The 25,048-nt window shown below is 45.4% G+C and overlaps 1 protein-coding gene across 6 annotated transcripts in view; it reads right to left on the reverse strand.

Moving 5' to 3' along the window:
• slc7a11 (solute carrier family 7 member 11) overlaps nucleotides 1–25,048 on the reverse strand; it is a 246,158-nt gene that overhangs the window by 68,753 nt on the left and 152,357 nt on the right. For all 6 annotated transcript variants that reach the window (XM_068651937.1, XM_068651940.1, XM_068651935.1 and 3 more), the window contains 2 exons: nucleotides 20,139–20,183; nucleotides 14,884–15,007 (listed from right to left, as the gene is read on the reverse strand). In XM_068651937.1, the coding sequence (XP_068508038.1) occupies nucleotides 14,884–15,007; nucleotides 20,139–20,183 (169 nt within the window). The remainder of the gene's footprint in view (nucleotides 1–14,883; nucleotides 15,008–20,138; nucleotides 20,184–25,048) is intronic.

Consider the following 25,048-nt stretch of genomic DNA (forward strand, 5'->3'; position numbering starts at 1 on the left):
TTTAGCAGGAATAAAACAGAAGCCTGGGGAAGATACTGATAATTTTCGCTTGAGATTTGAAAAAGAATTCAGGGTGCATAGTGGCATCCCATTCAATGATGCAGCTGAGTGCTTATCAGCAACAGCTTAAAAATGCACTCCTCGCTGGTTTCCGCCCTGAAATAGGCAACTGGGTGAGGAAACACTTGGTAGAAATGGATACTGCTAGTGTTACAACAGTTATGCAATGGGCCAGACATGCTGAAAAAGTGATAAAAAAAAGGCAAAAGTTCTGATGTATTTCATTTAAACAATGATGATGATGATGAACTAGATGAAGATACAACAGTCTTCTTCTAAGGGTCCCAGCGGGGCAGAGGAGGAGGTAGAGGCCAACAAGGTGGAAGGCCACCATACAATTCAAAACCCCCATCAGATTCTGACAACTGTTGGAACTGTGGGAAACGTGGACACTGGTCAAAAGAGTGTTTTAGAAAAAAACAAAACCAATCAAAGGGTGGAGGAAGGGGCAGAGGAAAAGTCAACTTTTCAGCATGACTAGATTCCTCCTCTTTGACCTCTTGTGCTCCTACAGAGGAAGAAATAGTAGATGTCCATACAGCATGGGACATTCTGAGTGCATTAAAAGAAAAACCACGTTACCCTAAACGTTGGAGGAAGTGAAGTAGAATTTTTGTGTGATACCGGGGCTTGTAAAACCGTAATAAAAACTAAAGTCCCTAATCGAAAGGCCTCCCAAAATACAATTTGAGTGAAATCTGCTGATGGGCAGGTACACAAGGAGAGTATCTCCAATCCAGTTGAAGTGAGAGATAATGAAACTGGAAACATGGCTTCAGTCTCGATTGTCCTTGTTAGGGTTTTCCAGGTTATCTTTATCATAGGATTATGTTGGAATGTAGACTATAATGATTAACCAATCTTGTCTTGCTCTCACAACGTAGTAAAGTAAAGTGGTTGCTTCCTCTGCTTGAGTGACCAGCTGCAGAGGAAGCAATCAAAGTTGTTCTGTTTCCCACAACATCGTAAAACACCCCCTGCTCTGATCTTACCAGAGGCCGGGGGTTCACCAAACCTGTCCACTCTCACCCCCACTCTGTTCCTCCTAATAAATATGCCCTTGCAGGAAGGAGACTTTTCAGACTTCATTCTGGAGCGAGTGAACTCTTGTCGTGTAACATGGGGGTAGAGATGGTCCAAATGGTAGAATATGGATTGTTCACAGGAATAAATTGGCAGAGCTGAAATTCCAAATTTGTCCAAAAGATGGCGCCAGACCAAAACGGGAGACCAAAAGAGGGGCCAGAATAAGCTAAACCGGTTAAAATGGATATAAAAAAGGAACACGGTGTCAGAGTGTGAGTCACGCATAGAAGCACAAATGTGATTTTTATTTTTATTTCTTTGCTTGGCTAAAAATGTATTCTGTAACCGCTTTAAGCAATATTATTTGTCAATTCGATCAAGAGACCCGTCACTGAGAATAGTGGCGTGACATAAATTGTTTGGAGAAGCACAAATGTGATTTTTATTTTTATTTCTTTGCTTGGCTAAAAATGTATTCTGTAACCGCTTTAAGCAATATTATTTATCAATTCGATCAAGAGACCCGTCACTGAGAATAGTGGCGTGACATAAATTGTTTGGAGAAGCACAAATGTGATTTTTATTTTTATTCCTTTGCTTGGCTAAAAATGTATTCTGTAACCGCTTTAAGCAATATTATTTGTCAATTTGAAATTGTTTAAGAAAGTAGGTCAAAGGTGAAAAGGGGAAGTGAAAGGTTTTACCACTAGCTGTGCATTTGGTGGAAAGTACTGCGTGGTCAGGGCGGAAACAGCGGCTGAAGGCCACAGATAACAAAGCGTGGGGAGGCTGGCCAGTTCCCTCTATGGGCGTGGGAAAACTGGCCAGTTCCCTCTATAGGCGTGAGAAAGCTGGCCAGTCCCTTCTATAGGCGTGGGAAAACTGGGCAGTCTTACCCTATAGGGAAAGTACCGGAGAAAAGAAAGGGGAGGGGGGGGGACGGAGAGGTCTATAAAAGGTCCTGCAGGAGCAGCTTCAGGGCTTTTCCCCCCAAAAGAGCTCTCATACGTGAAGAGGCCCGGAGGAGTTTCAAGATTTTTCTCAAAGTCCCAAAGATCTTTGTGTGAGACGCAGGATCACTGGACTGAAATTAACTTGGATTTACTCCTAAAAATTGGACTGGACAACTTTAAACGAGAAATTGGTGAGGATGACCGTTTTTATGTATTTTAGCGAGAGGGGGGAATAGTCATCGGGCCGCCGGCTTCCTCGTGGCCAGCCTGTTTCTCTAATTTGGATTTTAGAAGCAAGATCGAACTGATCACTCGACTTTGCTTCCACCAAAAATAGCACGCAACTGGTATTTACCTCTTCCCTTTTTTATGAACTGTGTTTTGCAATCGAATTGTTCTGGGATTGAATGATTTTATTAACACGGGTATCAGTGAGTGAAATTGTTCAGTTTCTGGAGTAATTTAGATTTGTAATTCTATTCCATGTTTCTTCAATAAATGTGTTTTGTATATTACTTACTTCGTTGTGCGCAGATTTGTACTAAATATGCAACCGAAGGCTCAGGCCCGCTTCCCCTTTTAGACGGGCCGCGTAAAAAGGAACTCCGAACAAGTTAGAGACTTAAATAACTTCCGTAGTTATCTGAGCCACGAGTGAATTTCGATCCGTTCGAAAGTTGTTTCGTCTGAATAAAATTAAAGGAAGTGTTTAAATCTGATTATTGGTTTTGTGTAGAACGGAAAGTTATTTAACTATTTGAAAGGCTCAGGCCCGCTTCCCCTTTTTGACGGGTCGCGGAAAAAGTAACTCCGAGGAAGTTGGAGAATTAAATAACTTTCGTAAATATTTAAGGGAGGAGTGGATTTCGTTAAAAGTGAATTGTTGGAAATTTACTTCTTCTAAATAAAATAACGACGACGGTTAAAATAAATCATTGGAGTTGGAGGAGAATAAAAGTATTTTGATTGTCCGTCGGGCGCGGCCCAGTTCCTAAAATTGTCGGGCCGCGTCAAAAGTTAAACGGGACACGATCAAAAAATAGACTTGCCTTCCAAATTAATTATTGGGCAAATCTAAACAGAGCACGACATTTTTATCCGGTTTAGAATAAGTTGTTATTCTTTTTAAAGCAATTAAGAGGGGTGAAGAACTCCGACGGTTAAGAGCTAGATCTGCGTATACGAAGGTAGAATTAATCATATAAAGTGCATTAATTTTCTTCTTAAATGCTATTATTGTCACACTTTTATTAATTCGATTCTCTTTCGAATAAAAAAGTTGGTCGGCTCGCTGCATGAGCGACCAAGTGGAACGGACCCATATCAACATTTACTTCGGCGAAACTAGTGCTTGGGTGCGCTATACAAACGAATCCCTGAGGTCTTAACAAAGACATCTAAAAAATATCCGTAACGAATAAGAACTTCAAACATTAGCGGGGAGCCATCAATACGATGCGGTCACTTCGAAGTCCTGCCTCGAATTGAGTTACTCGGCACGAGCTTCGGGTGACTTGAGAGGGATTGGCGTCGTACAGAAATTAGATTGATTCCGGTGGAGTTAATTTAACTCGGGTGGTTAGATTACGGACGAATCTCCGAACCCGGCTAAAACAAACCCGTTACTGGGAAGCCGGGGGCACCTTAATCCAAGAGGTGCGTTTGACACTCTCCACCTGCAGGTGTCTAAAAGAACTTGCCTGTCTCCCGTGTGGTTCTTGCAAAATAAGTTGGAGTGAGCAAATCTCTAACATTTTGGTGCCAAAACCCGGGATCCCTCATACCCGCTATCTGGCTGACGAAGGAGGATGTGCTGCATTGTCAACAAGCCAGCGTCCATTAAGAGGACCTGGAGGAGAAAGTCCTGGGAAGACAATTCTCCGCTGGGCCAGCATCTTGGGTCTGCCTTCGTCTGACAGAGGTGGATTGACGGGACCCGGCAGTGCAATGAACCAGGGGACAAGTAAGTTAAAGGCCTGAAGTTGTGTGATTGTGTTGTTGTTTGTGAAACGCGTAAAAAGGAAGAAGTGCACAGGAATAAGTTTTGTGGAAGGAGGGGGTGTTGTAGAGTCCCCCTCTGGATGAGGTGTCTCTTTTGGAGCAGTGGTTCTCAAACTGTTTTAAAATCTCAGTACCTCCGTGAATCATTATTTGACGACCACTGTTCTAAGGAGTACAACCTCGTGTTGGCAGGGCTGGGGACAAGGACTTTTGTCTTTAGTTCCCAGGGAAGGTGGGGGGTGTTGTAGAGTCCCCTCACTGGATGAAGCAGCTCCTTTTTTTTTAAAAAAAAAAGGAGGACTTCGCGTTGGCAGGGCTGGGGACAAGGACTGTTGTCTTTAGTTCCCAGGGAAGGTGGGGGGTGTTGTAGATGAAGCAGCTCCTTTTTTTAAAAGGATGACTTCGCGTAGGCAGGGATAACTTGTGTGATTGAGTGTGTGACTGGTAGGATAAATTGATTAAGAAGCAGTTCTAGCATTGATCCATGGCAATAAAACAGGCTAGTAATCTGTCGAAAGGTCAATTTAAACCTGCATTGAGGATCCTCAAAGAAAAAAAAAATTGAAAAAAATTGTAAAACCTTAAACTACTAAAATTAAGATGGGAAATAAGAACGGTAAATCTCTTGCTCTGCTCTTCTTTAAAACGAGAAGTTCATGGCAAGTAGATTTCTTAATTGTATGCAATACATGCTGAAGTGGAAGAAAATGTATGGAGTACAGGGAAATTTGAAATGTGGAAGAAGTGGTAGAAGTGCTAGAGTGTGGTTGAAATCTTCACAAAGAGATGAGAACGAATTCAAGAGACAAAAGCTAGAAGGATGAAAACTGATGCGGTCACAAGTGTTTGTCAGACCAGGAGACAATAAGGCCCCTGTGAGCAGGTGCAAGGCCGCAGCTCAAGCCGCGGCTCAAGCAAGGGGCAAGAGGAGTTTCCGTTCCTATGCAAATCATGTATCGAAATTTAAAAGATCTGAAACCTCTCCCATATGACAGCAAAACATGTCATTGTCAGGTTATCGCAAATCGTTTTAGATTGTTAGAGCCCCTGTCCATACAAGAAGTATGACAATGCTGTTTGTAGGCCCAATTACAAATGAATAGGGATCAAATTGTGTTACACTGAAGTTAAAATATGCAAATCAAGTGGTAAAGAAATGCAACTTGCTTCTAGAAGATAAATAAATAAAATTAGAATGTGCTGTCCTCGTGTGCTTGGGAGGGACCAGCTCATGATCGACCACAGGAAATGGCCAGCCTGTGACGAATCATTGGTGCTAGGAACTACCTTTTGCATGCGAGAGCTGTGCATGTGTGTGCGTATATGTTAAAATGATGAACATCGGCTAAAGTTTTAGTATAAAAAAAAATTGCTAGACTGTGGTCTATCCAATTTGCACCGCAGAACAGAAATGATTTTGAAAGATAAAAATGAGAGGAAAAAGAGAGAAATCTGTTTGCAAGCAGAAACTAATCCACACTAGTGCATGTTAAGTGTCGAGCCCACATGAGAAATTTGAAGAAAAAAAATGACAGAACATGCTTTCAGGAATTGGAAGAAGCTAAATTGTGAATTTAAGATTTTGCAATGCTACATTTAATAGGAATAATTGATTGGTTGTGTTATAAGATTATACAAAATTCTGAATGCAAGCTAAATCTGAGAGATTGAGTTCTTCAAATTTAAAAACAAAGAAAAAATTTAGATTAATTTGCCAATTGTTTGTTTTAGTTAATTTTTTTTGAATTGGTGGATTGTTCTACCAGGAAACCTGAGTTGAAAATGATATATGAATGTTGTGTGGTGAGCTTGGATGAATTGGGACCAATGTGATAGGAAGACTCCTTTTTGGAGACTGTGTGAGATGCATATGATGAGCATTGATGAATGATTGCCTGAATGAAAGGTTGAATGGTTGAAGTCGTTGGCGACTACTATAGAAAATTAGTAGAGCGACTTTGATGAAAGAGTGATTTTGAGCAGGTTGAATGTTAGAAAGAAACACGTAGCTTTTGGATTGATAATTAACTAGAGAAAAAAAACTGGAGAACCAGTAACACATGTAGAAGATGTGTGAACTGAGAAATTGAGAAGCGTTTTGGAAAGAAAGTCAAATTAAATGATGATGGAATCGTATGTAGTAAAGAACGCATTCTCCCAAAAAGTTTGTCAAGGTGTGAGGCATGGGCGTTGCCAAGCCTCAAAAGGGGGGAGTGAGTAGGACAGATAGTGGAAGATAGTAATAATACAACACTTTATGACAATGAATTTTGGAATACATTTGGTGTTATATTGTGGTAAATTTTTTATTCTGGTGTAGATAGGTTAGCAACACGAGAGATTTAGAGGTTCAAAAGAAAGACAGTTAAAAGAAAACATTTTTGATTTGGACAATTGCAGGCTAACAGGAACATGAGAACGATAAGAACTACGAGGTGGGATCCAATTTCATTGGGGAGATTGAGAATTCACAGCACCATACTCTAAGTCACATTTTTGAGCAAGCATGACAATAACATGTGAGAGGTCAAGACATACAGGGTCAAGACATACAGATCAGGGCTTGATGTGGAAAGCAGTCCTCGATGAGTTAATTTTCAATAATGATATTGAAGACAACATACTGTCCGATTAAATTGGAACTATAGATAAAATGTAGCTCAAAAATAGGATGAGTTGCAGGATTTACGATATAAAAACGAGACCGCTGTTATTAGGAGAATTTGAAGTTTGGTAAATAAATGATACCAGCAAATTGATGGAAGCAGCTACATTTGGAGATAGTCTTACAAGTTTGACGTCCCAGCCTGTCATTCTCAGTGTCAGGGCCCCTGAAACCCAATCCGAGTCTTCGCCTGCAGCCGTGAACAACTACAAAATGGTGCCTGGCTCTGAAGCACCTTTGACCTTTGGCGAAGGACAAGAAAAGACTGCTGTTGTGCTTGGAGAAGGACAAGTACACTCCGGAGGACAGACAACATCCTCGGGGACGAGAAAAGACAGTGAAAAGCGGAGGAACTCACAATGATGAAAATCGACTCATTTGAACAATGGACTCATTCAAGCGTGATGGATGGGGTCGCTCTGAAGCAACAACAAAAGAACACCAACTTGAGAGGGTGAAGTGCAGCAAAAAGATATGGACTTGGAGTGTCCGACAACCAAATCGCACTCCTTGCTACGGCGTTACCAACTTTGGTGAAGCTTGGTTCAAAGTGGAAGGGAGGTTCATTGTGCACTGAGTTTGACAGAACTGAGGAGATTTGATAAATAAATAAATAAAAAATTACAGAGAAAAACATTATAATCGGAGATTGAACGGATTTGGATAAAACAAATAGGCTAAAACGGTAGGAAACAAGAGCAAGATCTGATATTTTGGCTCATCAAGTTTAAGACGTAGAGGTCGAGTTATATAAATTTTAGAACAGGACATTTGGCAGTCAGGAGGAAGCTAGGTTGCTTAATGTACCTACTCAATACAATAGTAAGGTTTTTTGTTCCACAGTGGAGGTTGGATGGTCAGAAAGTTAGGTACATTCAATTTTTGACATTCACACAATCATGCATAGGAGTCACAAGGCGACAGTTAACAAGACAATAACTGCAATAGGGGCCACCTACGACTCCACCGACATGAAAAAGTAGAAGCGAGAGAGCACAGTATGGGATTATATGCTAAAACGTCTGCTATACAGTTACCGATAAGAGATTCTATCAAAAGAAGCTACATGAGAGATGGATTAGAATCCCTTTGTCTGTGTGTTCTGTTTGTGAGTAATCTCTGTAAAACTGTGACAGTCCTGTTGTTGTTCGTCTGAACTTTGTATGCCGTTTTGTGTATGTGTGCGTGCAGATGTGTGGGTGTGTGTGTGTGTGTGCGCACACCCTGTGTGGGTGCGAGCGTGTGAGGAGAAAGAAGGCATGGGTAAGACAATCTCTTTTAAACCAGGAGGCAATAAATGGGAACGCCCCTGTCATAAATAGTTTTTGGTTAAAGGGAATCATTAGGAGGTGTTCAAACTCTTCCTGCAAACACTCCTATTTGCCAGTTAAATGGGCACTACAATTGACTACGAGAGTTGTAAGCAACAGATGAAGAGCAGTCCTTGGCAGATTATATGATCAGGACGCTCAAACTGTGTCAAAGGCAAATTTACTGCCGCCTGATCTTTCCTCCTCACAGGTCGACAACCCCATCAATCCAGGAGACTGGGTCTACATCAAGGTTATCAAAAGAAAGAACTGGGCCAGCCCACGGTGGGAGGGACCATTCCAAGTCTTGCTGACTACCCCCACCGCAGTGAAGATCGCTGAACGGCCAGCTGGATTCACCTCAGCCACTGCAAGTTGCAGAGAGTGTTGGACCCCTAATTCGGAGTGGTGGGGAAGGCTGACTACAAAGGGGCCTCATCGTTTAGGGTGGGGCGTCTCAATGTTGGTGAAGAATCGATCGATCCCCACTCCGCTAGACGAGGGGATGTCCCGGTGTCTCTGCCATCCTAGTAGCAACGGGGCTCCATATGCCAGATGGATCCTCTGCTGCGTTGTGGTTGGAGCGTGCTATGGTCTATGGACTCATCTGAACAGACTTGACAATGTTGACCATGGAAGACGATGGTCACATGATGAGAACTTTGAGGACTGGTCATGGGACCCCAGAAACCCATACGAAACCAAAACTTGGTACCGGTATGTAAAGTTCACTGTGAGGGCTCACACACAGGAGGGGTGTTATGTGTGTTCGAAACTCCCCCCTTCCTCCACGCAAGTTCGCTTGGAGGCCAGAGCAATGAATGTCACTGAAGCGAAATGTATGGCATCCATGGGAGGAGTTGGATATCAACACCGTGCTGTCACAGTCAGTGATGCCGACCCTTCCCGCCTTGGACTTGCAGACGGTGCCTGTGATCAGCTTTTCTGGACAAATCTCAATGTGACTGTTAAAGGACGAACAATACGCAAGTGGCCTAAACAGAGAGACCAGCTGGAGTGAATTACACGTTACATCCGAGGTAACGAGACCCACATCTGCATTAACGATGACTGCTTTCCAGGAGGAAACTGGATGGGAGCTTTGGACATCACCGATGAGTGCCAAGATAAGAGAGCCTTTTCAGGTGGTGAGGGCTCTCCGACCAACATGGCTGCACCATCGAACGGAACATACTTCATACAGAATGGCTGGTGGCTTTGTGGTCACAAGGTTTATCCGATGCTGCCCGCCAACTGGACAGGAGTGTGTGCAGCAGTGTGGGTGACGGACCACACCTACAGAATACAACATCTGTTGACGACAGCACACAACTCTTCTGGACGTCCACGCAGGGCGGTTGCAACCTTTGACCCTCATGACCCTGTCTGGGGTGCGAATGTTCCAGACAACCATAAAGTATGGTCCGTCGGAGATAAAGTTGTTCATGCGCTTTTTCCTTGGATCGGAGTTGGAAAACAATCTCTCTTCATTGAGACACTGAACTATCGTTTTCAATCCTTTGTGAATCTCTCACTGCAGGTCAACGATGGACAAAATGGAGAGATTCAGGCTATTAGACTGATGGTCTTGCAAAACAGGATGGTTCTGGACTTGTTGACGGCAGCACAAGGAGGTGTGTGCCACATTGTTGGGACTTCCTGTTGCACATACATACCAGGAGAAAATGACACACGCATCAACGACGCCATGGATTCACTGAAGAACTTACGGCAGGCCATGTCAAAAGACAAAGTCCCACAGCAGTGGGATTTCTTTTCATGGCTATTCTCTGGCAACTGGTGGCAACTGCTGTTGAAATTTGTGACTCCTGTGCTTGTTGTGCTGGTGTTGTTGTGCTTGTTTACGACCTGTGTTATCCCGTGTTTTAAGTCTGTTCTGACGAGGGTTGTGTTTTCTACCGTAGCACAACGTGACGGATGTGATAACGATAATGAAACGTGGACTGCATAGATGCTGTTCTGCTGAGCATGTTTTACAGAAACTTGATGATTTGACCATCGAAAATGCTTCGCGAGTGATGGATTCAATGATGTACTGTTTCTGTGTTTTTCTTTTTATTATTATTATTATTATTCTTTCTTCAATATATTTTCTTACTTATGTTTGATTGATTGGGGTTGGCATAATCATATGATAAAACAGGAGGGAGATGTCAGGGTTTTCCAGGTTATCTTTATCGTATGATTATGTTGGATTGCAACCTGTAATAAATAACCTAGCTAGATTAGTTTTATGCTTATGTTGGAATGCAACCTGTTATAAATAACCTAGCTTGTCCCATCCCACACAACGTCGTAAAACACCCCCTGATATGTTTTGACTAGAGGTCAAGGGCTTCAACCCTATCCAGTCCACTCTTACCCCCACCCTGTTTCTCTTAATAAAAATGCTCTTACAGGAGGCGAGAGTCAGACCTCCATTCGATCATCGCTGTACGCACAGCGACAAATGGACTCTCCACCTGCAGGTGTCTAAAAGGACTTACTTGTCTCCCGTGTGGTTCTTGTAAAATAAGTTAGAGTGAGCACCACTCTAACAAGGAGGTTGAAAAGGTTCGCAGAAGACGAGTTCTGATTATGTGGGTTGATGTGATGACGTAAGGAGGAAGTGCGGAAGCCGTTGTGGAAGCCGTTGTGTGAGCTGCGGTCAGTCCATATTGTTGGAATACAGTTTTCTGTGTTTGAAGTGAAAATGAATTTTTGACAAGATCTGCGATGGATGTAGGCGGGGCGGCGTAGAAGGGCAAAGTCTCGGAGTGCGCTGACCAGCTCCCCGGAAGGAGGAAGCGCAGGAATGAGTCGGCGAAGCTCGGCGGGCGTGTAATGGAGAACCATGACGGACGTGGAGAAGTGGCGGATTCTGGAGATGAGTGGAGGCGTTAGCCACTGCCGAAAGCCAGATGTTGAAGAAGTGCGAGCAGCAACGGCGTCGTCCTCGATGGTGGAGCGCCGGGCCCAGCCATGGTGGCAGGGAGCCGCGGCAGCGCCGGCCGGCGATGCAGGGCCGCCAAGGCGCCCACCACGTCCAGGTAGTGACGATGGCTCCCACGCCGAGCCTCACGGCACCAGCAAGTCCAGCCAGCACACAGCAGACACAGATCACACAGGGGTTTCTGAAACTGTAACCTCGGTTTTTCGACGGGTAATCCGGCTTGAGATCGAGGTAGAAATCGGTGGAAGTCGGAGCAACGAGAAGCGGCAGCCAGGTGCGCCCGCGTCCTCACGCATGCTCAGTTCTGACATAATCTTTGTCTTAAGACCTACAGCGACAACCACATAGTTAAGTTTGCTGACGACACGACTCTGGTGGGTCTCATCACGAAAGGCGACGAGACTCGGTACAGGTCGGAAGTTGACCTTCTGACCACGTGGTGCAGGGACAACAACCTCCTGCTGAACGTCAATAAGACCAAGGAAATCATTGTTAACTTCCGGAAGGGTCACACAACACACCTGCCGCTGATCATCGACGGTGCTGTGGTGGAGAGGGTGAGCTGCACCAAGTTCCTGGGGGTGCACATCAGTGAGGACCTCTCCTGGTCCGCAAACACCTCGTCACTGGCAAAGAAATCTCAGCGCCGCCTGTACTTCCTGCGGAAGTCAGGCAGTCCTGTCTACATTCTACCATGGCACCATTGAGAGCGTCCTCACCAGTTGCATCGCTGTCTGGGGTGGTAACTGCACTGAACAGAACTTGAAGGCCCTGCAGCGCATAGTGAATATGGCTGGTAAGATTATTGGTGCTTCGCTTCCCTCCCTGAAGGACATTTACACCTCCCATCTCGCCCGCAAGGCAACCTCGATTGCCAGAGATGTGAGTCACCCGGCTCACTCTTTGTTTGACCTTCTGCCCTCTGGGAAGAGGTACAGGAGCCTGCGCTCCCGCACCACCAGACTCGCCAACAGCTTCTTTCTCCAGGCTGTTAGGGCCCTGAACTCGCTACCCCCTTCTGCGTAGCGTGTGGCACTGTTGCGCTATTTTCGGGAATGTCTGCTGTACGCGCACTTGCTCCTTTTTTTTTTTCTGCTCCTCTTATTTATTTATTTATTGTTGTGTTATTTATTCATTATTTATTCAGCACGTTTTTGTTATACTTGTTTACTTGTTTGTCTGTTGTGAGCCATGTCTTGTCACCGTGGGATAGGGGGGAACGAAATTTCGGTTTCTTTGTGTGTCTTTGGCATGTGGAGAAATTGACAATAAAGCTGACTTTGACTTTGACTTTTTGACTTTAATGGAGAAGAGCAGAGGACATCACATTGACCTCTACATAGCCTTCATCGACCTCAGCAAAGCATTTGACACCATGGCACGGGTCATGAAGATGGTGTCCAGGTGGAGTACCGCCTAGACCTAGATAAAAGCCTCTTCAACATCCGACTTCTCCAGGCCTACACAAAGACCAAGACCTGCCGGATCTATGAGATTCAGTATGCTGATGACTGCGCTGTACTATCTCACACCCCTGACTCTATGCAGCACACCCTGAACACCATTTCCTGCCTGTACCAATCCTTTGGTCTCCAGGTCAACATTAAAAAACTGAAGTCATGTCCCAACTCGCTACCTCTACCTCCTCACCCCCCAGTTTCCATATAAATGGCATTCCACTCAACACAGTGGATCGCTTCACTTACCTTGGCTCCACTTTGTCCTCATGCTGCTCCCTTGATACTGAACTGCACACCCGCATCAATAAAGCCTCATCATCCTTTGGTCGCCTACGCCGCAGAGTTTTTGAAAACCGTAACCTGAAGGGCAGCACTAAGATCGCCGTGTACAACGCAGTAGGTATCTCCACTCTCCTCTATGGAGCGGAGACATGGACCCCATACCGTCAACACATCAACAAGCTGGAGGCCTTCCACATACGCTGCCTGCGGAGAATCCTTGACCTGTCCTGGGAGGATTGAGTCTGCCCCGCCAAGTCCTCTATGGCCAACTGAGAGATGCAAAGCGCTCTGTTGGAGGCAAAAGCGGCACTTTAAGGACTACACCAGGGACCTCTTAAAGCAATCCAACTTCAACACTACGCAGCTTGAAACTCTGGCACTCGACAGATCAACCTGGCAGATCACTTGTGGCACTGCAGTTTCAAAAATACACCAAACCAATCAAGACAGACGATCCAAGAGGTGCATTCAACGACACCAGCAGGCAGCTGGTAACTCCCTGGTATCCGGGTTCCCCTGCTCCATCTGTGAGCGGTTATGCGGCTTGTCAAATTACATGGTGGTTAGGATGGTACAAGATGGTGCGTGAATGTGTATTGGATTTGGCCCAGACGAATTGGCTCAGATGAAATTCAAAATTTCACCAGAAGATGGTGAGAAAGCTTGACATGGGAGACCTGAAAGAGGGGCCCTGAGTAAGGGTTACTTAAAAGTTAGTGCTTCAAAATGAACTATTGTTAAACTGGTAAAGGGGGGTTTGTTGGTTGAACCAGTCAACCTCCATTACCATTCCAAATTTCACCAGAAGATGGTGACAAAGCTTGACATGGGAGACCTGAAGGAGGGGGCCTGAGTAAGGGTTACTTAAAAGTTAGTGCTTCAAAATGAACTATTGTTAAACTGGTAAAGGGGGGTTTGTTGGTTAAACCAGTCAACCTCCATTGCCATTCCAAATTTCACCAGAAGATGGTGACAAAGCTTGACATGAGAGACCTGAAGGAGGGGGCCTGAGTAAGGGTTAGTTAAAAGTTAGTTCTTCAAAATTAACTATTGTTAAACTGGTAAAGGTGGATTTGTTAGTTGAACCAGTCAACCTCCATTGTCGTTCCGAATTTCACCAAAAGATGGTGCCAAAGTTAGATTGACTTGATATAGGGGTAATGTGATGGCAACTAGTAGATCAATTAAATTGTTTAATTGTTAGTGACTAGAGAAACGCGACTTGTCTGAATCATGCATAGTATCACACAATTTTGGATTATTTTATATTATATTATTTGTAATTATTTTTCTTGCTTATTCATTGAATGTCTTCTTAATCCTTAATTCGGTTATCGATTGTTTCATATTAACTATGTTGAGCATGGTTTTATATGCAGTAATTAGAACTTTAAATCTCTTTTGTTTCTCTATCATAGTCATACTGTAAATCGTTTAGTTGTTTTTAATGTGAAGACAGCTTTTGTCCTTGACATCAGGAAGTGTCAGATCTGGTTCGAAATAGTTAACTTAAGCTCAGCTACGTGCAGATGTGCGCTAGTGTAAATAAACGAGTTCTCGCAGTCTTAACAAAGGCAGCTAAAATATTCCGAGCAGTTAGAAGAGCCCCAAATATTTGAGGAAAAAGAGCCGCTGAAATGGCCATGATCAATTTGATCCCGGGTCTCGACCAAGTAGTTACTCAACACCGGGGTCTTTTGCTTTTAACGGGACTGGCATCCGTAAAAGACAGAATTAATCTAACAATAGGTTGGTTGCGTAAACAGCGGTTAGATTTGGAACAAATCTTTTTTCGTCCCGGCTTACTTAAACTCTCGTCTCCCACTCTTAGCACCTTAGTGTTGCAGAAGGAGCAAAGAGAGTTTGGAGAGCCAGTCACTTACATTTGGTAAGTGCAGGATTTGACAGGCTCAAGGATCGGACTCTACACCCACGAGAAGTGGCACCAACGACATTGTCGCTGACCCCACCCGGCCCCCGGCCCCCTCTCCCCCTTGGAGTAAGCGTCATCATCGAATGGACAGCTAAGAAAATATTACCATACCGCACTGATCATCTTTTCTGCACCATATTTTGTGCATCATTATTACATCTTTGTTGTTTACAAATTTGAAAGGGGTCTCTAAATGTAAATGATGTTGTTGTTTTTTTTTTTTTGTATTATATTATTTACCACAGCAACTGCTTCGGAGTCCAGGAGCTCTTCAACTGACATCACGGTGTAGTAAGCCACATTAACCAGCACATAGCAGGTTGTCACGATCGCCATGGAGATACAGATGGCCAAGGGCACTGTCCTGGTAAAGGAGAGTTCACTATTATGTCACCGTGTTATCAGAATTCATTTGCTAATCATAAAAAAATAATAGGGGTTGAGATCACAGTGTTGTGATGTTGGTTTACTATAATGTATCTAAAAGACAGAGTTCTCAGTATCAAGCAATTCAGACTGGTGATGGCAAGTGGTCTGTCCATTCTTTCCTGAGAAACCAGAAACAGTGTTAATATGGTGACTCAAGACGATTATATTGCTAAGTTCAAAACAAAGTTTAAAATGGTTTGTTGCACTGTAGGCTGAGTCCTTGATTATATGCATGTTGGATGTGTTATCTTAGCTAAATTTTGAATTCTTAGAATGGACTGTTGAGGGACTGTTTGTGTGACTTTATAAATTTAATCAAATTCAATAAAAATGTGTCTGCATGAGAAAATCACTATCCGCTTCTTTATGTTAAGGGTATAACAATTTGCTAAAATAATGGATCAAGGAAAACAATCTAAGGATTTCTTTTAGAGAGAGAGAGCGAGATAGAGAGAGAGATAGACATATATATATATATATATATATATATATATATATATATATATATATAGAGAGAGAGAGAGAGATAGATAGATAGATAGATAGATAGATAGATAGATAGATAGATAGATAGATAGATAGATAGATAGATAGATAGATAGATAGATAGAGATAGATAGATAGATAGATAGATAGATAGATAGATAGATAGATAGATAGATAGATAGATAGATAGATAGATAGATAGACTGCTCAAAAATACTTAAAGGAACAGTTTTTTATCAGGCTATGGCATGAATTCAATTAGACTTTTCTGATAAGGTTTTGGTCATGTACGCGGCAGAGGGGGTTGTTAATCAGTTTCAGCTGCAGTGGTGTTGATGGAATTAACAACAGGTGCACTAGAGGGGCAACAACGAGATGGTCCCCAAAACAGGACTGATTTTGCAGGTGGAGGCCATTTCAAGTTCCTCCCTCTTGTTCTTTTTTAACTGTTTATCCACAAGTGTTGACTTTAACTAGAGTCTGGGACTGGGAGCATGAGGCGATCTCTTAACCCTCCTGAAGTTGCGCAGATTGTCCAACTCCGCCAGGATGGCACATCCATGCATGCTGTTGCAAGAAGATTTGATGTGTCTCCCAGTACAATCTCCAGAACATGGAGGAAATTCCAGGAGACAGGCAGTTACTCTAGGAGAGCTGGACAGGGCCGTAGACGGTCCTCATTCCATCAGCAGGACCGATATCTGCTGCTTTGTGCAAGGAGGAAGAGGTTGAGCACTGGCCGAGCCCTACAGAATGACCTCCAGCAGGCTACTGGTGTGAATGTCTCTGCCCAAACAGTCAGAAACACACTTCACGAGGGTGGCCTCAGGGCACAACGTCTTGTAGTATTTCTTGTGCTCATTGCTCAGCACCGTGGAGCTCGATTGGCATTTGCCACAGAACAACAGACTTGGCAAGTCCGCCACTGGCGTCCTGTGCTTTTCACAGATGAGAGCAGGTTTACCCTGAGCACCTGTGATAGACGTGAAAGGGTCTGGAGAAGCCAAGGAGAGCACTATGCTGCCTGCAACATCATTCAGCATGACCGGTTTGGTGGTGGGTCAGTGATGGTCTGGGGAGGCATTTCCATGGAGGGACGAACAGACCTCTACAGGCTAGAGAACGGCAGTCTGACTGCCAATAGGTATCCGGATGAAATCCTTGCACCCATGGTGCAGTAGGTCCTGGGTTCCTCCTGATCCACAACAATACCCGACCTATTGTGGCAAGAGTATGCAGACAGTATCTGGAGGATGAAGGAATTGACACAATTGAATGGCCCTCACGATCACCTGATCTAAACCCAATAGAACACCTCTGGGACATAATGTTTCGGTCCATCATGTGCCACCAGGTTGCTCCTCAGACTTTACAGGAGCTCACTGATGCCCTTAGACAGATCTGGGAGGACATCTCACAAGACACCATCCGTCGTCTCATTCAGAGCATGCCAGGACGTTGTCAAGCATGCATACAAGCTCGTGGGGGCCACACAAGATATTGAAAAGCATTTTGAGTTGCAGAAATTGAATTTAGGCAAAAAGGACAAGCCTGCCACATCATTTTTTCAGTTTGATTTTTGGGGTGTCTGTATACTGAGCCCTCTGTAGGCTGAAAACTTTTATTTCCATCAAAAGATGTGGCATCCTTTTGTTCCTGAGACATAAAAAAATCACCATTGAAATCTGATGTTTTCAAAGTGTTCCTTTAATTTTTTGAGCAGTGTATATGCACATATATATATATATATATATATATATATATATATATATATATATATATATATATATATATGCATATATATATATATATATATATATATATATATATATATATGCATATACACTGCATATACACCATATATATTTTTATATATATATATATATATATATATATATATATATATATATATATATATATATATATATATATATATATATATATATATATATATATATATATTATACATACAGTCAAACCTTGGTTTTCGACCACAATCCGTTCCAGAAGGTGGTTCGAGTTTTTGTCCGATCGCTCAACTGCAGCGCACCGCCAACTGCGCAACCGTAGCGCGCCGCCATCCGCGCAACTGCACCGTGCTGGTCGCATTATTGTGACAGAGCCGTCGCTGAAATTTAGAAAATATTTTTAAAGTCCTGATGTACTTTCCAAAATTTAAGTGGACCTCAGTATGTAGGGAGCTTAATTTGGTCCGATCGCGCAACCGCAGCACGTCGGGCGCTCACTATCGCATTGCTTTAAGAGCGTCTTTGTGTTTTAAGATGGCTTTACTGCTCCCACTTGCTTTCTTTGGAGGCATGATTAGGGGTTAATACAATCCTCAAAGTAACGAAAATACAATAACGAACGGAGTCAGTCGGCATCCGGGCCGCGCGGTCGGGTTTTCTCGGGTCCTTTCGGCTCATCTCACGAGGTTCAACCTCCGAATTTTGTTCGACAACCGAAGCAAAAAATCTCGAATTTTTTGTTCGAATTCCGATTTGTTCGAGAACCGGGACGTTCGAAAACCGAGGTTTGACTGTTTATTATATTTCGTCCATGAATACGTATTAAATAATTCTAAATGGTCTGTCCGCTTCCTTTCATTGCTAGCCCCCAGTTGCGCTGCTTCCAGACGTATATTTTCATATTTAAATATTTAACCATTCTCATTTCAGCCACTATTTAGTCAAAGAAATCTGCCTGGAGTTCACAATCATTTCTGAGGACCCTGTAGCATAAAATAAATGTCAATCAAACTGTTGCTTTAACCAATCAGATTTTGAATTGGCAACACCAAGGCCATCTAGCAGGCGTACAGAAATGTCAGCGTATTTACACGCTTTGATTGGATAGTCAGAGTGTACTAGCCAGAGCTAGCAAACTGCATCTGTAGTGAGTTGCACAAGCAAAGATATTGTTGTGTTTATTTAATAGCTGTTTTGTCAACCCACAATGGCTGAAGCAAGAGAAGAAATGGATTTGGTTGCAGATTTACTGTCAAAGCCATTGACTGGCCTTTATATAAATAAATAATAAATTTATATAAATAAATAATAAATGTATAATAAATATATAAATACAATGAAATAAAATAATACGACTGACATAAAAACAAATATAAACCACATAAAAATAAAACTCACCATTACGTTGAATTATTGGGAGCACCGAGCTTGTTTCTCAGAAACGAGCCGGTCCCATCTAGACGTAATCAATGACACCCGAAGTGGTTAAGATTTGTCTTTTAATGCAGGATGCTTGGTCTCCATGTGCCGAAGCAGTTTTGAAGGCTTCATTGCCTCGTTAGCTAGCCTGTCGCCACATGTGCCGAGTGCACTTAGCACGTCAGAGTCACCTGTGGCGATAAATCCATATTTTAAGTAGGACTCCAGAAATGTTCTTTTAAATGCAGCTTTCCTTTTCTTAGAAGTGATAGACTCTTCTTCTTCTCCTCATTGGGCTTTTTTTCCCTTTCCGAAGAAGCTTTCCAAACTTTTCTGTTTCTTGCTCATTTTTGCTTGCCACGCGGGCTCGACTGGGGTGACATGTCGCGTGACCGAGACGAGTGTCTTGTGTCAAGAGACACAGCGACGGATGTAATTGGGAGAGAATTGCCAATTTTTTTTATATCTTTCAAAATAAATTCTTACTCATTTTTGCTAGCTTTGCGGGCTCGACTGGGAAAACATGTCATATGACCGGGACGAGCGTCTTCACCAGAATGAATTGATCGTCGATAAAAAAAAAAAATATGTATGTTGTTTTTTTTCCTGTGCGGCTTGGCGGCCAAGTGACCCACGGACCGGTACTGGTCCGCGGACCGGGGGTTGGGGACCCCTGGACTAAGGGTCCGTCTGCATTTGACGGTTAGTAACGATTACAAGAATGGATGAAAACCCACTTGTGTCCATTGTTAGTCCATATTTTTTCAACCCTTGTCCCCTTTAGTCCCTCATCCTTCATCCGCAGAAAGGGCGTCCTCCAACGACGGACGGACCATTTGGTTACTGTAACGGAATGGTCACCTCTGATAAAAGAAGTGTGATAAGTATTCTCATGAATTCAGTTTAAATTCAGGGTTAATTTTGCTTTTTAGTCATTGAGTTTGGAAGTGACCATTTCCGGACTCCCTCTTGCATTTTTATATTAATTTGAAAAGGCATATGTAAACTTATCTTAGAATAGGCACATTCTCTTTGGCACATGTGATTAGCTAGGTAACTTGAGCTATGCAGTTACCTTGCTGTGACCTATCGTTTTCACTGGCTTTCCCTTCTCTATGACACTTTTTGCACATACATAGGAGTTGATCTCAGTTAAGACTGCAAGGTTACACATTATCGCACAGCCTAGGCAGAGTTGCTCTCTTGCAGCCGGGCGGCCAAGAGTATTATAAGAGTAGGGACCTTGGAGGTGGGGGTTAGACCTTCCGCAGTCTTGCAGAGAAGGCTCCACAGCTGTGTATCAATCTTTCTGGCATACATTAAATAGTTAAGCAGAGAAGATAGCCTTCTGGTAATTACTATTAGCATAGCAAGCATTAAAGATAAAGAATTGGGACAAAAGCTACGACTTACCTCTCAGGATTATGAATTTCCTCTGTAACAAAATTTAGGTAGAACCTGGAAAAGACATAACCAGCATGATTAGCGCTTGATGGCTTTCTAGGTTCCACTGTCACAAATTCAAAATATATACCTCCCTTAAAGGGATAATTCACATGCACATGTACTGATGCACTTGCATTAGTGAAAAGTTAAGATTTTTCTTTAATAGTGTCCATAATTGATTTAATAACTTTATTCATTACATTGTTTAATGTACATGTGTACATTGTTTCTTCATCTTTCATGAAACAATGGGACCGTTTTTAAGTTATCACAGTAAACTGTGTGATTGCTGTCTGTCACTAGCCTCAGATGTCCAGCATCACTATATGCTTGTGGTTCAAGTTTGTTATCACACCAGCCCTGACTGACTGCCCATCTCCGACCACAATCGTGCAGATGCCAGCCCCAATCTATCGCCCGACCATGACCACGTCTTTGCTTCATCTCTTGGACTACGCCTTCCCTGATTTCCAGTTCCCATCTACCCCAAGAGATCAAATAAAACAGTGTTACGCAACTGGTCGTCCTGTCCGCTTTGTGCGACAGAACGTACTGACCACATCCATGACCAGCGTACAGTTTGGCACGATGGATTGACTCATACACACAGAGTAGTGGCTAGAAAGCCTCTCGGAGGAGGTCAAGAACCTCACCCAGATGTTCCACCAGTTCCTCCGGGGTGCCAGGACCACCGCTCCGCCATCCGCTCCCATCCGACGGCCTCAACTCCTTTCCACCGCTGGGGTTTCGGCTCCCACTGCACCGCTGATGACACCACCGAATGGTCCAGAGCCCAAGGTGGGACACCCCGAGCGGTTCGACAGCGATCCCCGGCGAGTCCGGCCGTTTCTATCAAGCTACCGCATTAAATTCCCCCTCCGGCCACGGACCTTGGCCTCGGAGGTAGCCAAGGTAGTGTACGCCATAACGCACCTTGCCGGGAAGGCTCACTTATGGGGCAGCGCGGAATTCGACCGCCATACCCCGACGAGCTCCAACTTCGAGACGTTCGCAGCCAAAATCTTCAAGGTTTTCGAAGTGTGTTTGTCCGGCACCAAAGCCGCCCGGGAGCTCCTCAGGATCCGCCAGAGGAGCCGCCCATTGATTGACCATGCGGTGGACTTCCGCATTACAGCGCGTCATAGTTCGTGAAGCCCGGCGTCGATCATTGACTCACGGACTATATCAAGGATGATTGAGCCACAAGGTTGGCCCTGCCTTTACCTCGAGTCGACAGAGCAAAGCCTAACGAGGTCGGAAGAGCCTCACTCCCCAGAGGAGCGACGCCGATGACGCGTGCGTTGGCCTGTGCTTCTATTGTTGGGACGAAGGTCATCGGGTAGCGACTTGCCCATCAAAAGACGAGCTCATGCGGGGAACAGGGAATATGTTTGAGCTCGACGTCGATCCCCGCTCCCTCCTGTCATAAGACTTTGCTACCAGTTCGATTCATGCTCGCCCAGGAGACTCACGGCCTGTCTGCACTGGTGGACTCCGGAGCAGAGGTCAACATCATGGACACCAGCCTCACCCAGCGGTTATGAGTCGGCTCTCTGCTTCTACCGGGGTCCAGTCAGGCACATCGCCCCCTCATCCCCCGTTGACAGTACTCTTATCTGGCAACCACCAATAAACCATCCAGTTTCACCTTCTGTCCGACCCGGCCAACCTCTCATTCTTGGTCACCCTTGGCTACGTCGACACAACCCCCACATCGACTGGGAAACCAGGACTGCCATCAGACCTGCCTGAAAGGGACGGCAGTGGCAGCCACCCTTTCCGTCCGCCACCTGACCTCTCGCTGGTCCCGTCATGTTACCACAACCCTGGGTAGATCTTCAGCAAGGCCAAGGGGACTTCTTTGCCACTGCATCGCCCCGCCGACTGCGCTATTGACCTCCTACCGGGCACCGTTCCACCCAAGGTCCGCCTGTACACCCTGTCAATACCCGAGAGGGCCGTGATGTTGGAGTACATCAAGGACTCTCTCGTGGCTGGCATAATCCGTCCCTCCTCTTCACCTGCCGGGGCTAGATTTGTCTTCATGGGCAAGAAGGATGGCTCACTGCGCCCATGCATTGACTATCGTGGGCTGAACAATATCACGGTGAAGAATTGTTGCCTGTTGACCCTACTGTCGTCGATGTTCGAGCTCCTTGAAGGGACCACCATCCAAGTTGGACCTAAGGAATACCTTGTTCACATCCGGGAGACAGACGAACAATGGCCACTATGAGTATCTGGTGGTTCGGCCTCACCAATGCCCATGCCGTCTTCCAAGCAGTGGTAAGCGACGTCCTCTGGGACATGCTCAACCGCTTCATCTCCGTTTACCTGGATGACACCCTCATCTTCTCCCGGTTCAAGGAAGAACATAGTCTGTCCTCCGCCACCTCCCTGAAAACTTTTGAAGCCGGAGAAGTGCGAGTTCCATGCAAAGTCCGTGTCCTTCCTGGATTACATCATTGCCAAGGGCAGCATAAGGATTAACCCAGCAAAAGCAGAGGTGGTTACTTCTTGGCCCACCACAAAAAGTCAAAGTCAAAGTCAAAGTCTCCTTTATTGTCAATTCCTCCGCATGTCAAGACACACAAAGAGATCGAAATTACGTTTCTCACTATCCCAGGGTGACAAGACAGAGTTCACAACGCACATACAAGTAAACAACACAGGAAAAATAACATAAGAAGTCAACATCAATGAACAATAAGCGTGATAGCACGCTAGCCGCTCCCGATGCACAGCAGAGTCCGGTAAGATGACAGTCAACCAGGCCACTGTGAACACGAGCACACAGCAGGCACGCACTGTCCGGTTCGTGGATCCTATCAGGCGAACGCAACCCATCTTGTCGTCCCGCGAACGAACGTACGCCAGGAGAATGGAAGGCACGGATGGGCGAGCTGGGTTGGTCGCAAGCCTGGCCCGACGTCTCCGCGCTGGCCCCTCTTCCGCTGCCTCGCAGACCCGCTGCCGACGCATCCCAACAATGCTCCAGGACGGAGCAGTCCGAGCTCAGGACGCAGTCCAACCGGGGGAGGAAGAGCAGGCCAGTCCGGCGTCGCTCCATGACGAAGCAGTCCGAGCGCTAACACCAGCAGCAAATCTCTCCGCACCAAAGTCCAGAACGCCATAAAACCCACTTCCGCCGATGTTGAGCAGAACATGCCCGCCGCACTAGTAGCACGACGTATCACACGAGACGAATACACACAAAACTGCCAGACAAACACTCAGTAAACACTCACAAAACACCGAACGGGACAGAGAGTGGCCGCTGCGTGTGCACGCGCCGCCATCTTGAACCATCAAGGAAAAGGCTGCAACAATTTCTTGGGTTGGCCAACTTTTACAGAGGTTTTATCAGGAATTACAGTTCGGTTGCCCCTGACCTCACCAGCATCGCTGTCCGCTACTAATAGACTCACACTGCCGACAAGGCATTCATAGCTTCACCACCGCTCCCATCCTGCGGATGCCCGACCCTGGGTGACAATTTGTACTCGAGGTCTTGGATGTAGGGGTGGGGGCTGTTCTGTCTCAGCACTCCACTCCAGATGAGAAGCTGCACACATGTACCTTCATCTCCCGCCGTTTGTCGACCGCGGAACGTAAACACAACATCGGCAATCGAGAACTCCTCGCGGTAAAGCTGACCCTGGAAGAGTGGAGGCACTGGCTCGAGGGTGCGGCTACTCCCTTCCTAGTCTGGACAGACCATCGTAATTTAGAGTAGTTGAGGACAGCCAAGAGACTGAACTCCTGCCAAGCCCGCTTGTCCTTGTTCTTCGGGAGGGTCAACTTCACACTCTCCTATCGGCCGGTGTCCCGCAATGCCAAGACGGACGCACTGTCATGTGCCTTTCCAGGAGGGGAGGAGAAGGAGACGGCTGCCCCCACCATCCTTCCCGAGTCATGGTCGCCAACGTTTCCTGGGACATTGAGGACAGAGTAAAGGCGGCAGTCCGGAAACAGCCCGGACCCAGTGCCTGCCCGGAGGACCGCCTCTTTGTGGCAGGTAACATCCGTTCTTCCATTCTGCAGTGGGCACAGACGCCCATCTGACCTGTCATCCCGGAGCCGCCCGCATGGAGTTCTCAGTCGCCCAGCACTTCTGGTGGCCCACCCTGAGGGAGAACATCCGCGACTACGTCAGGAGGGCCTGCCCCGTCTGCAATCGGTGCAAGGCATCCAACGGTTTTCCGGCCTGTCTCCTCCAACCACTGCCCATTCTTTATCACCCCTGGTCTCACCTGGCGATCGACTTTGTGACTGGCCTGCCTCATCCGAGGGGCACATGGTAATCCTCATCATTGCTGACTGCTTCAGTAAAATGGCATGCTTTGTCCCGTTACCCAAAATACCCACAGTGAAGCAAACAGCCCAGATACTATTACGGAAGGTATTCCGATGTTACGGCCTTCCACCGGACATTGTCTCAGATCGGGGGCTGCAATTCAACTCCACCTTCTCAGCGGAATTCTGCCACCTCCTAGAGGCCACGGCCAGCCTAACCTTCAGTTTTCATCCTCAGTCCAATGGACAGGTGTCAATCAAGTAAGTCCCTCCGCTGCATGTCATCAAGCAATCAGCGTGGGTCGGTCCAGCAACTGCCATGGGTGGAGTATGCGCACAAGGCGCTCCCGAGTTCTGCCACAGACCTATTCCGTACCAGCGGCCGCTTTTTGACCATCAGGAGTGCGATGCCGCTTGCTCGTCGGTCCTGGCATGCATCCGCCGCTACCATCGGGTTTGGGCCAGGGCCCGTCTCCTCCGCACTGTCGCCGGCTACACTTGCCAGGCCAATCGGCGCCGGATGCCAGCTCCGACTTACCGAGTAGGTCACCGAGTGTGGCTCTTGGTGCTTCCACTCTAGG

Source organism: Syngnathus scovelli, chromosome 1, assembly GCF_024217435.2.
Source record: "Syngnathus scovelli strain Florida chromosome 1, RoL_Ssco_1.2, whole genome shotgun sequence".
Classification (NCBI taxonomy): domain Eukaryota; kingdom Metazoa; phylum Chordata; class Actinopteri; order Syngnathiformes; family Syngnathidae; genus Syngnathus; species Syngnathus scovelli.